Genomic DNA, 16,506 nt, shown 5'->3' with positions numbered 1-16,506 from the left:
TCATATGTGGGGGAGGTCCACTGTTCTAGCGCTATGGGGGCTTTGTAAACACACATGGCCTTCAATTTTGGACACATTCTCTTTTATTTGTGGTTTTAAAGGGTCACTCTCATTAAAACATTTTTTGCTATTGTACTCCTTATGGTTAATAAAAATATTTCTAATATACTTTGTTTAAAAAAAACTTAAGTTTTCTATGTTTTACTTGTGCTTAAAAACACTCAAGAGCACATTTTCCCCCAACTCATACACAGACTTTGGACCAAAGTCCAAACACAGGAAGTGCCGCCTGGAGTGCTGAGGGGGGGGGGGGTGTCCAGCCTCATCCAATCATAGCTCCTCTCACACATAACTGACATATGTTGTTGGTTGGACACCGCCCCCCCTCAGCACTCCAGGCGGCACTTCCTGTGTTAGGACTTTGGTCCAAAGTCTGTTTATGAGTTGGGGGAAAATGTGTTCTTGAGTTTTTTTAAGCACAAATAAAACATAGAAAACTTCATTTTTTTAAAAAAAATAAAGTATATGAGAAATATGTTTCATTTACCATAAGGAGTGCAATAGCAAAGATTAGTTTTAATGAGAGTGCCCATATAAGGCATTTTTTTCAAGCTCCTATTCATTTCAATGCGTGATTCCAATAAGAATTGGTCTAAAAAATGATATGTCACATATTTTTCAGTGCTGTTTTTTGGGCCTTTTTAATATGAATTTTTCCCATGTGAAGATTACCTTGAAATATATAAAAATTCATCAATACATGCAGAACAAATAACAAATCCCCCCCCCCCCCCCCAAAAAAAAAAAAAAAAAAAAATAAGGTTGGAAGCTAGCTACAGTAGTCATGGAAAGTGAATGTACTGAGGCCTGTGTGTAGCATGTTGAGTTTGGTCTGTATGAGGGTGAGTTTTTTTAGGTAATTTTTTCATGTGAAGATGACCTAAGGGTATGTTTATAGATAATTTAAGAGTACCTGTCACCAAATAAAACTTTTAATATAGTGTTCCTTGTGAAATTAGCAGACACTTTCCCATTCACTTGCTTTTAAGATTATCAACATAAATATGTTTAAAATATATTTTAAAAAAATTGGCCACTAGGTGGCCCTGTTCTGTTCCCTGCCACTATTAATACAGTGAATTTGGTCTCCTCCCGGCCTAGCAGGAAACCAAACTCAGGAAGTGTTTCTCTGCTCTGAGCTTGATTTACAGCTGCACAGAGCCTCACTGAAAGCTGCAAAGAGCCTGACTGAAAGATGCACAGAGCCTGAGGTCTTCTATTTATCACAGCGCTGCAACCATGTGAGGGCGGATGTGGTCCTCCAGCAGGCTTCAGTGATGTCATGCCTGCTGGGAAACGCCCACTTTCTCCTGCTGGGAGATTGCACTCCTCCTACCTTTTTTTAAAGGTAGGAGGAGTGTTAGGAGTAGTTAGGGAGTAAGTTTATTTGGTGTTTTTTAATTGGCTTATATTGCACACTGAGGATTTTATTACATCTAAACCAAGCCTTAGGACATGTTCACACCTTGGAGTTGTGAAGAATACCACATTGGAAATCTGCATGGAGATTCCCCTGCAGCAGTGTCCCGTTGAATTCAATGGGATTCCTCGGCACTGTGCACATGGCAGAATTTCAGCTCCAGATTTTTCCAGCATGGAAATTCCTATTTCGTGTCCTCATAAAGAATAAACCTGTCCATTCTTTCTGCAGACTACGCACGGAATGCATAGTTCCATGCGGTCCTAGTTCCGGCATATAGAGCCAGTGCCCGCAGTCTGCGCAATGTCCGCAGATAGATTTTCCGTGCAGACATTCTGACACGTAAACATAGCCTTATACTATGAATTAAAGGGTTACTCTGGTGAAAAAACATCTTTTCCCCTTATCCAAAGGACATGAATGGAGGGGGCGGGTTATGACATCCTGAATACAGAAGCTACAAGCTCCGCTGCAGCCGGGCCAGAGATCGCGTGAGCCCCCAGCGACAAGACCCCCGCGATCAGACATCTTATCTCCTATCCTTTGGATAGGGGATAAGATGTTTTTCACCGGAGTACACCTTTAAATGAGGTTCATATCATGCTTATTTTCCATACCGTAGGCGACTACACAGTTGGGGGTGATACCACACACGGCAGATTTTGTTTTACAAATTTTTGCAACTGTTATCCAGTCTAACAAAAAAATTATAGTACAGTATGTCAGGAAGCAGCAGAGCCTATCGATTTCAATGGCCTGAAAGGAGTCACCTAGTGACTTTGGGATGTCTACACTATTTTATGTGGACACAAAAGCATTGTCTGCTGCACTTTGGAGTTCGATTTTGGGCCATAGAGATAAAGGGGTTCTCCGTCCCTAAGACATCTTATCCCTTATCCAAAGAATAGGGGATAAGATGTCTGATCGCGGGGGTCCCAACACTGGGGACCCCCGCAATCTCGCATGCAGCACCCACCTGTGTCTGCTGCACAGAGCGATGATCACTCCATGTCTGAAGGGTCACGTCCAGCCCCGTAGTCGTGACCTTTAAGACACAGAGCGATCATTGCTCTGTGCAGTGGACACAGGTGGGTGCTGCATGCGAGATTGTGGGGGTCCCCAGCGGTGAGATCCCACGATCAGACATTGGATAAGATGTCTTAGGACCGGAGTACCCCTTTAATGGGGTCTGCTGCTTCTGTTAACAGTATACCTTGGCATCCTGTTTTCAGCAGGATGGGTGCAGTACTGCAGTGTAAGCCTTGCCTTATATTGATGCTCTATCATGAGGATATTCAACAGGTGAGAACTTCCAAGGGGTGGTGAGGGATAGTCCTCACCTGTTGAATATTGCCTAGGTCGGGGAGGCTGCGGACTAGACTTGTTCTCTCATTCACGCAGACTATTGTTGTGTGTGAGTTCACACGACCGCCTTCGGTAAGGTTTTTTTTACTATTGCTAATTGGACCCTGGAGTGGCGGTTTCACGCTATGGAGCACTCTTCCTTCTTGTTTTAGTTCTATCATGAGGATAGGCCATGATTTTTTAAGGGTGGGTAACCTCTTTAATGAAAATCCCCCTGAAGTGCAGCTAAGCTGGCTGGTTTCACATGACAGTATTTGGCTCAGTTTTTTTTGCATCAGTATTTGTAAGCCAAAACCAGGAGTGGTTCTAATAAAAGGTGCAAATCTTTCCATTATGTTTTGTTCTCTGTAGGTTCCACTTCAGATTTTGGCCAAGAAATACTGAGCCAAATACTGCTGTGTGAAACCAGCCATAGGCAGGAAAAGCTATCCTTTCCTCAAGATGAAGCCCTGTGTTGGGCCATGCGTTGTGTGCGGCTGTAACATAGTCACATTCAAGCTACATTGGTCTTGTGAGTATAATAACGTTCTTGGGTTTTTTAATCTTAAACTGGTGGTAAATCCCTTTGCAGCCATTACTTTCTTTGTGAGGTGGAAAGGTTGAGGTTACAGAATTGGAGTGTTAGAAGCTGTTGGTGACACAAAAGACTGGATAATATCCCACCACTCAGGATATGTTCCCACCTGCTTCAGGGTCTCCATTTATAGCCTCTTGCAGATTCAATTAAATCTTTTTACTCAAAACTGCTTCACTATTCCAATATATTGTAGTGCATTATGGTAGCAGGAAATGCAGATCATTATACTAATATATACAATTTAAGTCTGATCAAAAAAGACAGAGAGATATGCCAAAAACAAATCTTTGAGGAAAACCACCTACAAAAATCCACAGAAAAATGCTGCTAAATGCTGTATGATTGTGTTCACACAATTTATCAAAACCTGTGCAAAAGGAAAGTTGCTCAGTTACCCATAGCAACCAATCTTATTCCTCCTTTCATTTTGCATAGGAAAGAAGCTATCTGGTTGCTATGGGCAACTTGGCAACTTTTCCTCTGGACAGGTTTTGATAAATCTCCCCCATTCATTATTATTTTTCTACACAGGTTTTTCTTTTTTGGAGAACTGCCACTTCAGTTTTTAAGCCAAGGTCAGAAGTGGATCCAGGAGGAAGGAGAAGTAGAAGTTCTTCCTTTTATATTTCCTGTTCCTTTTGGAATACACCTCAGATTTTGGCTTAAAGGGGTTCTCCACTGCTTTAACCTTCTTTGGCCTGTTAGTTAATACTGTAGCTATGTCATTAACGCTTTCTTTCCTGTTGCTAACGCTACTATGTTTTTTTTTTTTTTTTTAACCTTTTTTAACAGACCCGGAAGCTGGTTAATTCCTTAGTTTGCTGGCTTGCCTCGACCACTTATTTTTTCTCCCGCCGCCATCTTGCCATCGATACGTCACCCTGCAGGGTGTTGTGTGGGAGGCCGGCCTGCCCCTCGCTCCGTTCGTGCCCGCCTCCCACGCTAAAGAATATTCTGCCATCATAAGCGCACACCTCCTTACTTTCAGCTTCTTCTAAGCTGAATGCTGATTGGGCTGCTTGCGGCGAATCGGCTCCGGTGATTGGCGCATGCGCAGTTCGTCCTCGATCGTGAGGGTCATCTGCGCATGTGCCATTGTGATGTCAGCCTCGGGCCTGACTCGCTGGGGGATTGTTAACACTAACCTGGGTTAGTGTTAACAATCCCCCAGCGCGTCAGGCCCGAGGCTGATATCACAATCACCGGAGCCGATTCGCCGCGAGCAGCCCAATCAGCATTCAGCTTAGAAGAAGCTGAAAGTAAGGAGGTGCGCGCTTATGACGGCAGAATATTCATTAGCGCGGGAGGAGGCACGAATAGTAGCGTTAGCAACAGGAAAGAAAGCGTTAATGACATATAGCCACCGTACTAATTAACAGGCCAAAGAAGGTTAAAGCAGTGGGCCACTGCTTTAACCTTCTTTGGCCTGTTAATTAGGGGATGAGATGTCTGATTGCGGGGGGAGGGGGGGCCCAGCGCTGGGGGCCGCCGCATTCTAACATGCGTCACCCACCTGTAACGACTTCCGAAACTGCTGGATGCCCTCAGGTTAATACAATCCCGACCACGGGGACGTAAGATCGTTATGTCACGACTCCGCCCCCCGTGTGATGTCACACCCCGCCCCTCAATGCAAGTCTATGGGATGGGGGCGTGACAGCTCTCACGCCCCCTCCCATAGACTTGCATTGAGGGGGCGGGTGTGACATCACACGGGGGCGGAGTTGTGATGTCATGATCTTACGTCCCCGTGGTCGGGATGGTATTAGCCCGAGGGCCTTCAGTGGTTCCTTTTGGATAGGGGATAAGATGTCTAGGGGCGTAGTACCCCTTTAAAAACCGCAGTGGCAGTACTCCAAAAAATGCCAATAAAAAACCTGTGTGGAGACCTAGCCTTAGGCTTCCTTCACATTTGTTTGTTTTTTGTTTTACTTAGTTCTGTGTCATCCTGTTCCACACGGGACCTGCAGCTCAAGAAAGCAGTGGCCAAAAGGGTGTCTGGGCTTAGTCACTGGCTGATCGGTCAGGTCCTCTGGGATCAGGGCAACACAGAGCTCATAAAGGATCTCAAGGGATAGGGGATGAGAAGTCTGATCGGGGGCTCTTGCCGCTGGGGACCTCCGCGATCTCCCTTCTGCACCTGGCTTTTGTTTAGAGCATTGGGTGCAACTCTGGAGGCTCGTGATGTCACAGTCACGCCCCGCTTGTGACGTCACGTTCACTCCCCCTTAATGCAAGTCTATGGGAGGGGGCCCAGGGAAAAAAAAGTAGGGGAACTCATCCAAGATTTTCATTCAAGGGCTGGTCCTGCAGGACTTCTGCTAATGGGAATGGGTTCCTGCTGTGAAAAAAGTGCAGGAACTCAGTTCCCATGCATTCCTGCAGGACTTGAGCCCTGTTCACGCCCCCTCCCATAGACTTGCATTGAGGGGGCGTGGTCGTAATGTCACGAACAGGGCGTGACCGTGACATCACGAGCCTCAGCCCGGCATCGCCAGTCATCTGTCTCGAAACGAAGTTCACTCTGTGCACCGGATGTCTGGGGTGCCACAGATGAGATCATGGGGGTCATCAGCGGCGGGACCCCTGCAATCAGATATCTTATGCCCTATCCTTTGGAAAGGGGATAAGATGTCTAGGGACAGAGTATCCCTTTAAGAATTGGAGACCAGAGGAGGTCTGAGAGCATCAGTGCCACAGCTGTGGGGTGTTTCATGTTTATTATTTTTACATTACAGCCCTGGAGAAAATATTTTTTCCTGAACAACCTTTTTAAATATCCCTGTTTCTGTGTGAATGGCTCATGCATGTGACAGTGACGTTCTTAAGGGGCCATTGACTAAACCCATAGGAACTTTAGGGGGGATTTATCAAAACCTGTGTAGAGGAAGGGTGGTGTTGTTGCCCATAGCAACCAATAAGACTGTTTCTTTTATTTAAAAAAAAAATCTGAAAGGTTGCTATGGGCCACTACACCACTCTTCCTTTATACAGGTTTTCATCTCCCCCTTTATGTGCTGCCGTATTGGAGAAATAAAGAAGTATTACATGAATCTATGGTAGGTTATGGGTACTGTATTAGCAGCATTGCTACATGGAATCCAGTGCACATGGACTATATATGTAATAAACCCCTTCAGGACCACGGGTTTTTCAGTTTTTGCACTTTCGTTTTTTCCTCCTCACTTTTTAAAAATCATAACCCTTTAAATTTTGCACCTAAAAAGCCATATGATGGCTTATTTTTTGCGCCACCAATTCTACTTTGCAGTAACATCAGTCATTTTACCCAAAAATCTACGGCGAAACGGAAAAAAATCATTGTGCGTCGAAATTGAAAAAAAAAACGCCATTTTGTAAGTTTTGGGGGCTTCCATTTCTACACAGTACATTTTTCGGTAAAAATTACACCTTATCTTTATTCTGTAGGTCCATACAATTAAAATGATATCCTACTTATATAGGTTTAATTTTGTCGTACTTCTGTAAAAAAAATCATAACTACATGCAGAAAAATGTATACGTTTAAAATTGTCATCTTCTGACCCCTATAACTTTTTTATTTTTCCACATATGGGGCGGTATGAGGGCTCATTTTTTGCGCTGTGATCTAAAGTTTTTAGCGGTACCATTTTTGTATTGATCAGACTTTTTGATCGCTTTTTACTCATTTTTGCATGATATACAAAGCGACCAAAAATGTTATTTTGGAATTTTTTTTTTGCGCGTACACCATTGACCATGCGGTTTAATTAATGATATATTTTTATAGTTTGGACATTTATGCACGCGGCAATACCACATATGTTTATATTTATTTTTACTTACATGGTTTTTTTTATGGGAAAAGGGGGGGGGGTGATTTGAACTTTTATTAAGGAAAGGGTTAAATCACATTTTGTAACTTTTTTTTTTTACACTTTTTTTGCAGTGTTATAGCTCCCATAGGAACCTATAACACTGCACACACTGATCTTATACCCTGTTCACTGCAAAGCCATAGCTTTACAGTGACCAGGGTTATCGGCGGTCGATTGCTCAAGCCTGAATCTCAGGTTTGGAGCAATCAATCGCCGAGGGGACACGCCAGAGGCAGGTAAGAGATCCTCTGCTTGTGTCCCAGCTGATCGGGACACCGCATTTTCCCTGCGGTAGTCCCGATCAGCCCCGCTGAGCAGCCGGGCAGCTTTCACTTTCGGTTTAGATGCGGCGTTCAACTTTGAACGCCGCGTCTAAAGGGTTAATAGAAAGCAGCACCGCGTTCCCAGCCGCGCGCTATTAGCCCCAGGTCCCGGCATCAGATACATGCCGGGACCGATCCAATATGACGTTATATCGCGGGAGCCGGCCAAGGACGTAAATATATGTTCCTTGGTCGTTAAGGGGTTAAAGGGGGTTCTCTAATATAATTAAACAAACAACAAATGTGTTGTGTTCAGAACCTCGGCTTGCCTCTGCCGCAATACTGTTGCCTCCCCTAAGGCTAGGTTAAGACTACGGAATTTCCACCGGAATTTTCGTTTTGAAATTTCTGGCAGAAATTCTGCTTATTATAATGCATAGTGTAGTGAATGGTTTTCTAGCGGAAAAATCCGCTAGAAAATTACCGCCTGAAGAAAGGGGTTGCTCTTTCTTCAGGTGGAAATCCTAGCGGAACACATAGCAGTCTATAGGAGACTGCAGGGTCGGCGCAGGCGGAACTCGGAATCTCCGGGCGGAAATTTTCTGCCCGGAGATTCCGTAGTCTGAACCTAGCCTAAGTGATGAGCTTTCCCTGTCGCTGGGCTCAGCAAGGTGAGTATAATGTATTTTATTTTTTATGCCCCTAGCAGACTGAAATTTTGTTTTTATTATTCTAATCAGTTACCTTCGAGACGTCGTCCATAGAGATGAGCGAATTTACTGTAAATTCGATTCGTCACGAACTTCTCGGCTCGGCAGTTGATGACTTTTCCTGTATAAATTAGTTCAGCTTTCAGGTGCTCCGGTGGGCTGGAAAACGTGGATACAGTCCTAGGAGACTCTTTCCTAGAAACGTATCCACCTTTTCCAGCCCACCGGAGCACCTGAAGGCTGAACTAATTTGACGCAGGATAAGTCATCAACTGCCGAGCCGAGAAGTTCGTGACGAATCGGCGTCTCGTCCACATTGCTGAATCCGCTATTTAGAGTGGACGTTCTGTCTATAACGGCATCGACGAAATCATCGCCAGTAGGATCGCGCGGACATGCCCCATCAGAATCCCCTTGAAAAAACTGGAGACTCTGCTGCAGGTGGCTAAATTTTCAGCATTGTGGACAAGGCCTAAGAAACGAAATGGCAAAGTAAAATTGCACGTTTTTGTGTTTGGGGGGGGGGGGGGGGGAGAGAGACCCAAAAAAAAGTCACACCTGCCGCATGGTGTTTTTTACTGGTCAAAAACGCTGTAACAAGATGGGAGTCAATTGGTCACTATGAAATGCCATACCCACATGACACTTATTGGGGGCATTTTTAACCCTTTATTGAAGTTTTTTTTACATCTGGATGTTGCGTTTTTTTTATTTTTTATTTTTAACTGTGACATTTTTCCTCCTATGACTTCTACGTGCATGTATCTTGGTGTATTTTTTTTTTGTTTTTTTTTTGATCCACCCCTTATTCTTCAGTAGAAATCCTTATGTCATAAGGTACATCACATGACTTTTAATGAGAAAAATGCTGGATTAAAAACTGTTATACTAACTACATCATGAGGGAGAATAATAAGGGAGCAGAATTATTATTATTCTTTTTCCCAGACCAAAAATCGCCTAACAAAAGTGGTCCGTAGCCTTACTGCATGAACAAACACTTGCATCGCTTCATTGTAGAAGTATGTTATTAGATTGAAACTATTGCTTTTAAGTTATCATATTGCACACTCTGGTGGTCACATTGGGCAATACATTTTGATACATTGAAAATATTGCAATAATAGATCAGTTGGGGTCAATCAACAACAAACAATGATGCAAAACTGACAGACTTATTCACGCAGAACAGATTCACTGTTTCAAAGTGTGTGTGTGTGTGTGTGTTGTTTTTTATTTTTTTATTTTAAAGCATTTTAGTTTTGGAACCAAGAAACAATGTATTGCAGATTGTCATGTGGGAAGAATTTCCAGTATCAGAAAAGTGGATTAGATTTAAAAAAAATCTCAGCTACAAATTGCAGAAAAATTGACACAAAATCTATACCAATGTGTTCCCTTCTGAACCTGCAACATCCCAGTGCCATATGTTATGATGTTGTGCAGGGACTACATCCTGCTAAATGTATTGAGCTTAAAGGGGTACTCCCGTGATTTTTTTTTTTAAATCAACTGGTGCCAGAACATTAATCCCTTAAGGACCCAGCCAATTTTCACTGTAGGATCCGGCCATTTTTTGCACATTTGACCACTGTCACTTTAAGCATTAATAACTCTGGGATGCTTTTACCTTTCATTCTGATTCTGAGATAGTTTTTTTCGTGACATATTCTACTTTATGTTAATGGTAAATTTTCGTCAATACTTGCATAATTTCTTTTGGTGAAAAACTCCAAAATGTTCTGAAAAATTTTTAAATTTAGCATTTTTTTTTACTTTGAAGCTCTCTGCTTGTTAGGAAATTAGACATACCAAATTATATATTGATTTACATATACAATATGTCTACTTTATATTTGCATCATAAAGTTTACATGTTTTTACTTTTGGAAAACATCAGAGGGCTTCAAAGTTCAGCAGCAATTTTCCAATTTTTCACAACATTATCAAAATCTGAATTTTTCAGGGACCAGTTCAGTTTTGAAGTGCCTTCATATTAGAAATACCCCATAAATGACCGCATTATAAAAACTGCACCCCTCAAAGTATTCAAAATGACATTCAGTAACTGTGTTAACCCTTTAGGTGTTTCCCAGGAATAGCAGCAAGGTGAAGGAGAAAATTCAAAATCTTCATTTTTTTACACTCGCATGTTCTTGTAGACCTAGTTTTTGAATTTTTGCAAGGGGTAATAGGAGTAAAAGTCCCCCAAAATTTGTAACCCAATTTCTCTCGAGTAAAGAAATACCTCATATGTGTATGTCAAGTGTTCGGCGGGCGCAGTAGAGGGCTCAGAAGGGAAGGAGCAACAATGGGATTTTGGAGAGTGAATTTTGATTAAATGGTTTTTGGGAGGCATGTAGCATTTAGGAAGCCCCTATGGTGCCAGAACAGCAGAAAAACGCCACATGGCATACCATTTTGGAAACTACACCCCTCAAGGCACGTATCAAGTGGTCCAGTGAGCCTTAACACCCCACACGTGTTTGACGACTTTTCTTTAAAGTCGGATGTGTAAATGAAAAAAAAAGAAATCACTAAAGTGCAGTTTTTTTCCCAAATATACCATTTTTACAAAAGGTAATGGGAGAAAATGCCCCCCAAAATTTGCCATCCCATCTCTTCTGAGTATGGAAATACCCCATGATAGGATGTAAAATCTCTGCTGGCGAACTACAATGCTCAGAAGAGAAGGAGCGCCATTGAGCTTTTGGAGAGTGAATTTGTTTGGAATTGAAGTCAGGGACCATGTGCATTTAAAAAGCCCCCCGTGGTGCCAGAACAGTGGACCCCCCCCCCCCCACATGTGACCCCATTTTGAAAACTACACCCCTCAAGGAAGGTAATAAGGGATGCAGTGAGTATTTACACCCCACTGGCGTTTGACAGATCTTTGGAACAGTGGCCTATGCAAATGAAAAATTTAATTTTTCCTTTTCACGGCCCACTGTTCCAAAAATCTGTCAGACACCTGTGGGGCGTAAATGCTCACTTTACCCCTCATTACATTATGTGAGGGGTTTAGTTTCCAAAATGGGGTCAGATGTGGGGGGGGTCCATTGTTCTGGTACTATGGGGGCTTTGTAAACACACGGGGCCTTCAATTCCGGACAAATTTTCTCTTCAAAAGCCCAATGTCACTCCTCTTCTGAGCATTGTAGTTCACCCGCAGAGCACTTTACATCCACTTATGGGCTATGTTTTTACTCAGAAGAAATGGTTACAAATTTTGGGGGCCTATTTTCCCTTGTGAAAATGAAAAATTTAGGGTAACACGAGCATTTTTTTTTTCATTTTTCCCATCCAACTTTAATGGAAATTTGTCAAACACCTGTGGGGTGTTACGGCTCACTATACCCCTTGTTACATTCCGTGAGGGGTATAGTTTCCAAAATGGGGTAACATGTGGGTTTTAATTTTTTTTGCATTCATGTCTGAACCACTGTAAAATCAGCCACCCCTGTGTAAATCACCAATTTAGGCCTCAAATGTACATGGTGCGCTCTCACTCCTGAGCTTTGTTGTGCGCCCGCAGAGCATTTTACGCCCACATATGGGGTATTTCCGTACTTATGAGAAATTGCGTTACAAATTTTGGGGTCTTTTTTTTCCTTTTTACCGCTTGTGAAAATAAAAAGTATGGGGCAACACCAGCATGTTAGTGCAATTTTTTTTTTTTTTACACTAACAGACTGGTGTAGCCCCCAACTTTTCCTTTTCATAAGGGGTAAAAGGAGAAAGACACCCAAAATTTGTAGTGCAATTTCTCCTGAGTACGGAAATACCCCATATGTGTCCCTAAACTGTTTCCTTGAAATACGACAGGGCTCCGAAATGAGAGAGAGCCATGCACATTTGAGGACTAAATTAGGGATTGCATAGGGGTGGAGATAGGGGTATTCCCCACCAATGATTCCCAAACGGGGTGCCTCCAGCTGTTGCTAAAATCCCAGCATGCCTGGACAGTCAGTGGCTGTCCGGAAATGCTAGGAGTTGTTGTTTTGCAACAGCTGGAGGCTCCGTTTTGGAAACACTGCCGTACAATATGTTTTTCATTTTTATTGGGGTGGGACAGTGTAAGGGGTGCATATGTTGCGTTTTACCCTTTATTTTGTGTTATTGTAGTGTAGTGTAGTGTTTTTAGGGTACATTCGTACTGGTGCAGGTTTACAGTGAGTTTCCCGCTAGGAGTTTGCGCTGCGGCGAAAAATTTGCCGCAGCTCAATCTTCAAGCAGGAAGCTTACGGTAAACTCGCCCGTGTGAATGAACCCTGTACATTCACATGGGGGGCAAACCTCCAGCTTTTTCAAAACTACAACACCCAGCATGAACTGACAGACCGTGCATGCTGGGAGTTGTACTCTTGCAACATCTGGAGGCACACTGGTTGGAAATACTGAGTTAGGTTCTGTTACTTAACTCGGTATTTTCCAACCAGTGTGCCTCCAGCTGTTGCAAAACTACAACTCTCAGCATGTACTGATCGCCGAAGGGCATGCTGGGAGATGTAGTCATGCAATAGCTGGAGGTACGCAACTACAACTCCCAGCATGCCGAGATAGCTGTTTGGGCATGCTGGGATTTGCAGTTTTGCAACATCTGGAGAGCTACAGTTTAGAGACCACTGCACAGTAATCTCCAAATTGTGGCCCTCCAGATGTTGCAAAACTACAAATCCCAGCATCCCCAGACAGCTGTCTGGGCATGCTGACAGTTGTAGTTTTGCAACACCTGGAGGGCTACAGTTCAGAGACCACTGTATAGTGGTCTCAAACTCTAGCCCTCCAGATGTTGCTAGGCAACTCGCCGGCTTCCGTAGGGAATCCAGGGAGCCAGCCGCACGTCATCGCCGGCCACCGATCTCCACCGTTGATCGTCGCCGCGGCCGATGGGTAAGTGGTCTTTCGGTTTCCCGTTCTGCCCCGCCTATTGTGGGGGCAGAACGGGGAAACCGAAAGTTAACCACCCCCCCCTGCCCCCGATCTGCTATTGGTCGTCGCTTCTAGACGACCAATAGCAGGGATAGGAGGGGTGGCGATTTGCAGCGATCACCGACATGGGGTGGGGGGGGGCGTCTGATGACCCCCCCTGGGCATTTGCGTGGGGTGCCTTCTGATCAATATCAGCAGGCACCCCGGTCCAGTCCTCGCCTGGCGGGGACCAGAATTGCCCATGACGTAACTGTACGTCATGGGTCCTTAAGACCCAGGGTGTTGTGACGTAGTGGTACGTGATTGGTCCTGTAGGGGTTAAACAGATTTGTAAGTTACTTCTATTTAAAAAATCTTCATCCTTCCAGTACTTGTCAGCTGCTGTATGCTCCACAGGAAGTTATTTTCTTTTTACATTTATTTTCTGTCTGACCACATGGCTCTCTGCTGACACCTCTGTCCATGTTAGGAACTGTCCAGAGAAGGGGCAAATCCCCATAGCATGCCTATCCTGCTCTGGACATTTCCTGAGACACAGAGGTGTCAGCAGAGAGCACTGTGATCAAAGAGAAAAGAAATGTAAAAAGAAAAAGAACTTTCTCTGTAACATACAGCAGCTGATAAGTACTGGAAGGGTTTAGATTTTTAAATAGAAGTAATTTACAAATCTGTTTAACTTTCTGGCACCAGTTGATTTAAAAAAAAAAAAATAATAATTTCACCTGAGTACCCCTTTAATCTAGGTCAGGGGTACTCCACTACTTTTAGTTAAAGACCTCTTAACTAAGTCTGTCTCCAGGTGATGGTCTGAGCTGAATGCTAATGGTAGATGGTTTACATCTAGGGGTTGCATTGTCGCGCAAGAGGGAGGCACTGACTATTGTGAAAAATAATTACCCTAAAAATAAGTCAAAGGCTAAAGCTTCATAGAAACATAGAATATGTTGGCAGATCAGAGCCATTTGGCTCATCTATTCTGCCAAATATTCTTAATACTTATCGTCCTTGTCCCTACCTTATATGAAGGATGGCCTTATACCTATCCCATGCATGCTTAATCTCCTTCACTGTATGTTCACATGGTGGAATGTCTGCACGGAAAATCTCTGCGGACACTCCACAGACAATGGAGAGCCGGTTGAACATGCTAGTGCTAGGTGCATTCGGAAATGCATCATCCGGAATCCACAGAAAAAATAGACATGTCTATTCTTTCTGTGGACGACGGAATCAGAATTTCTCCGGCAGAAACATCTGGTGTGGAAATTCTGCAGTGTGAACAGTGCAACAGAATCTCATTAAAATCAATAGGACTCAGCGGAATGTATGTGCAGAACTCTTCTGCAGAATGAACATGGCCTAAATCTACAGCTCCCAGTGTGGCCAGGACAATGTTAGGAATATACTGGAAGATGTAGCTTCAAAACCTACAACAGATCATGCAAGGACTACAGCACTCATAAGATGCGGTATAAAGATTTACATCCCAGGACTCACAGGTGACATCTTCTCTTATTGGAGTTGATCACTTTTTTTTTTCTTCATTTGGTCCAAACTGCCATGAAGTCTTCTTCCAGCTATGTCTCAACTATGCAGAGTTTGCTGCCCAGAGATCTTTGGATCTTAACCCTCTATACTTACTCTAAATATTGTCACACTGCGCACTTAAGTTTGGCACATACTGCACCCCTAAAAATTCTATTTCCATATACTGTACCCTCAATGCAATACTTCCACATGCTGTGCCCATAAAAAAAAACTACACACACTGCCCTAAATATTTTTGCCAATGTGCCCCCTAATGTCCTTCTAATGAACCGAGCCACTCCCCCCCCCCCCCTAATGAACTGAGTTACTGTCCTTTAAGTCATTGTTTACCAATTTTTGGCTCTCCACCTGAGATGATGGGAGTTATAGTTTTGCAACAACTGCAGGGCCACAGTTTGAGGAACATGTCCTACTATGAATACTCACCTGTCCCGGGTTCCATGCTACACTGGCCTGGTCTGGTCAGGTCTGGTCAGAGCAGAATGATGCAGGCAGAGCTAAATGCTGGGTGGCATAATAGGGAAAGTGCAGGGCGGCTGGACAGGGAGCAGAGTGTTTATTTTCTCCGTCCAGTACTCAGCTATTCCATTACATCTGTATCTTAAACATGCCAATACAATGGCATGCGGGGGATGTTTCCTCTTGAGGATTCCCCAAAATGGCTGGAGGTGATAGAGACCCTGGGTGAGGAAAGGGTGGATCCCCATAGTCTGGTCATCTGCGAATGTTTCACATGTCAAGAGGCGCTAGTTCTAGAGGGGAGCGAAGAAGGCAGAAAGGGAGCTGAATGGGATTGCTGCTTCACATGGAGCTGTAGACTCGATTTGCGAATGAAAAAGTTGCAGAAATCTATGCCAACTTAGAGCTGGCTTAATTTGCTACGCCAGCCACAAGAGACGGCCACTGGAGTTTCTTTGTAAATTCAATGAACTGAAAATGGTGGAGCTCCATAAATATCCCCCGTTGTTTTATCCACTAGTGTTAACCTATGAGAGTCACACAAAGTAGCAGATGAATTTGCTGTTTGAAGTGCTTATGATTTTGGATTGCAAGATTCTAAAGGGAATCTGTCAGATTAAAAATGCAGCCCAGGCATCATGTTATACAGCAGAGGGGCTGAGCAGATTAACCCCTTAAGGACTCAGCCCATTTTGGCCTTAAGGACTCAGACAATTTAATTTTTACGTTTTCATTTTTTTCTCCTCGCCTTCTAAAAATCATAACTCTTTTATATTTTCATCCACAGACTAGTATGAGGGCTTGTTTTTTGCGCGACCAGTTGTCCTTTGTAATGACATCACTCATTATATCATAAAATGTATGGCGCAACCAAAACACACTATTTTTGTGGGGAAATTAAAACGAAAAACGCAATTTTGCTAATTTTGGAAGGTTTTGTTTTCACGCCGTACAATTTATGGTAAAAATGACGTGTGTTCTTTATTCTGAGGGTCAATATGATTAAAATGATACCCATTATTATATACTTTTATATTATTGTTGCCCTTTAAAAAAATCACAAACTTTTTAACCAAATTAGTACGTGTTACGCCGAGCGCTCCGGGTCCCCGCTCCTCCCCGGAGCGCTCGCAACTTCCTCGCATTTGCAGCGCCCCGGTCAGACCTGCTGACCGGGTGCGCTGCAATGTCTCTCTCAGCCGGGATGCGATTCGCGATGCGGGAGGCGCCCGCTCGCGATGCGCATCCCGGCTCCCGTACCTGACTCGCTCCCCGTCGGTCTTGTCCCGGCGCGCGCGGCCCCGCTCCTTAG

The 16,506-nt window shown here is 43.7% G+C and overlaps 1 protein-coding gene across 5 annotated transcripts in view; it reads left to right on the top strand.

The window, feature by feature from the left end:
• The window catches only part of LOC130358010 (arylsulfatase H-like), a 135,672-nt gene that overhangs the window by 18,319 nt on the left and 100,847 nt on the right, over window positions 1-16,506 (top strand). Inside the window, exon 1 of one of the 5 annotated variants that reach the window (XM_056560807.1) lies at window positions 2,803-2,917. The exons of 2 other annotated variants lie outside the window; for them this stretch is intronic. Coding sequence is in view for 1 of the 3 variants with exons in the window: in XM_056560802.1 (XP_056416777.1) it covers window positions 3,287-3,356 (70 nt within the window). In the remaining 2 variants the exon portion in view is untranslated. Of the gene's footprint in view, window positions 1-2,802; window positions 2,918-3,254; window positions 3,357-6,439; window positions 6,482-16,506 lie in introns of those variants that run through there. 2 more of the 5 variants (XM_056560802.1, XM_056560806.1) reach the window with 2 other exon arrangements.

The sequence above is a fragment of the Hyla sarda genome, chromosome 2 (genome assembly GCF_029499605.1).
Source record: "Hyla sarda isolate aHylSar1 chromosome 2, aHylSar1.hap1, whole genome shotgun sequence".
Taxonomy (NCBI): domain Eukaryota; kingdom Metazoa; phylum Chordata; class Amphibia; order Anura; family Hylidae; genus Hyla; species Hyla sarda.
Note: the sequence above shows the minus strand (reverse complement) of the source record. Positions and strands in the feature narration are given on the sequence as shown.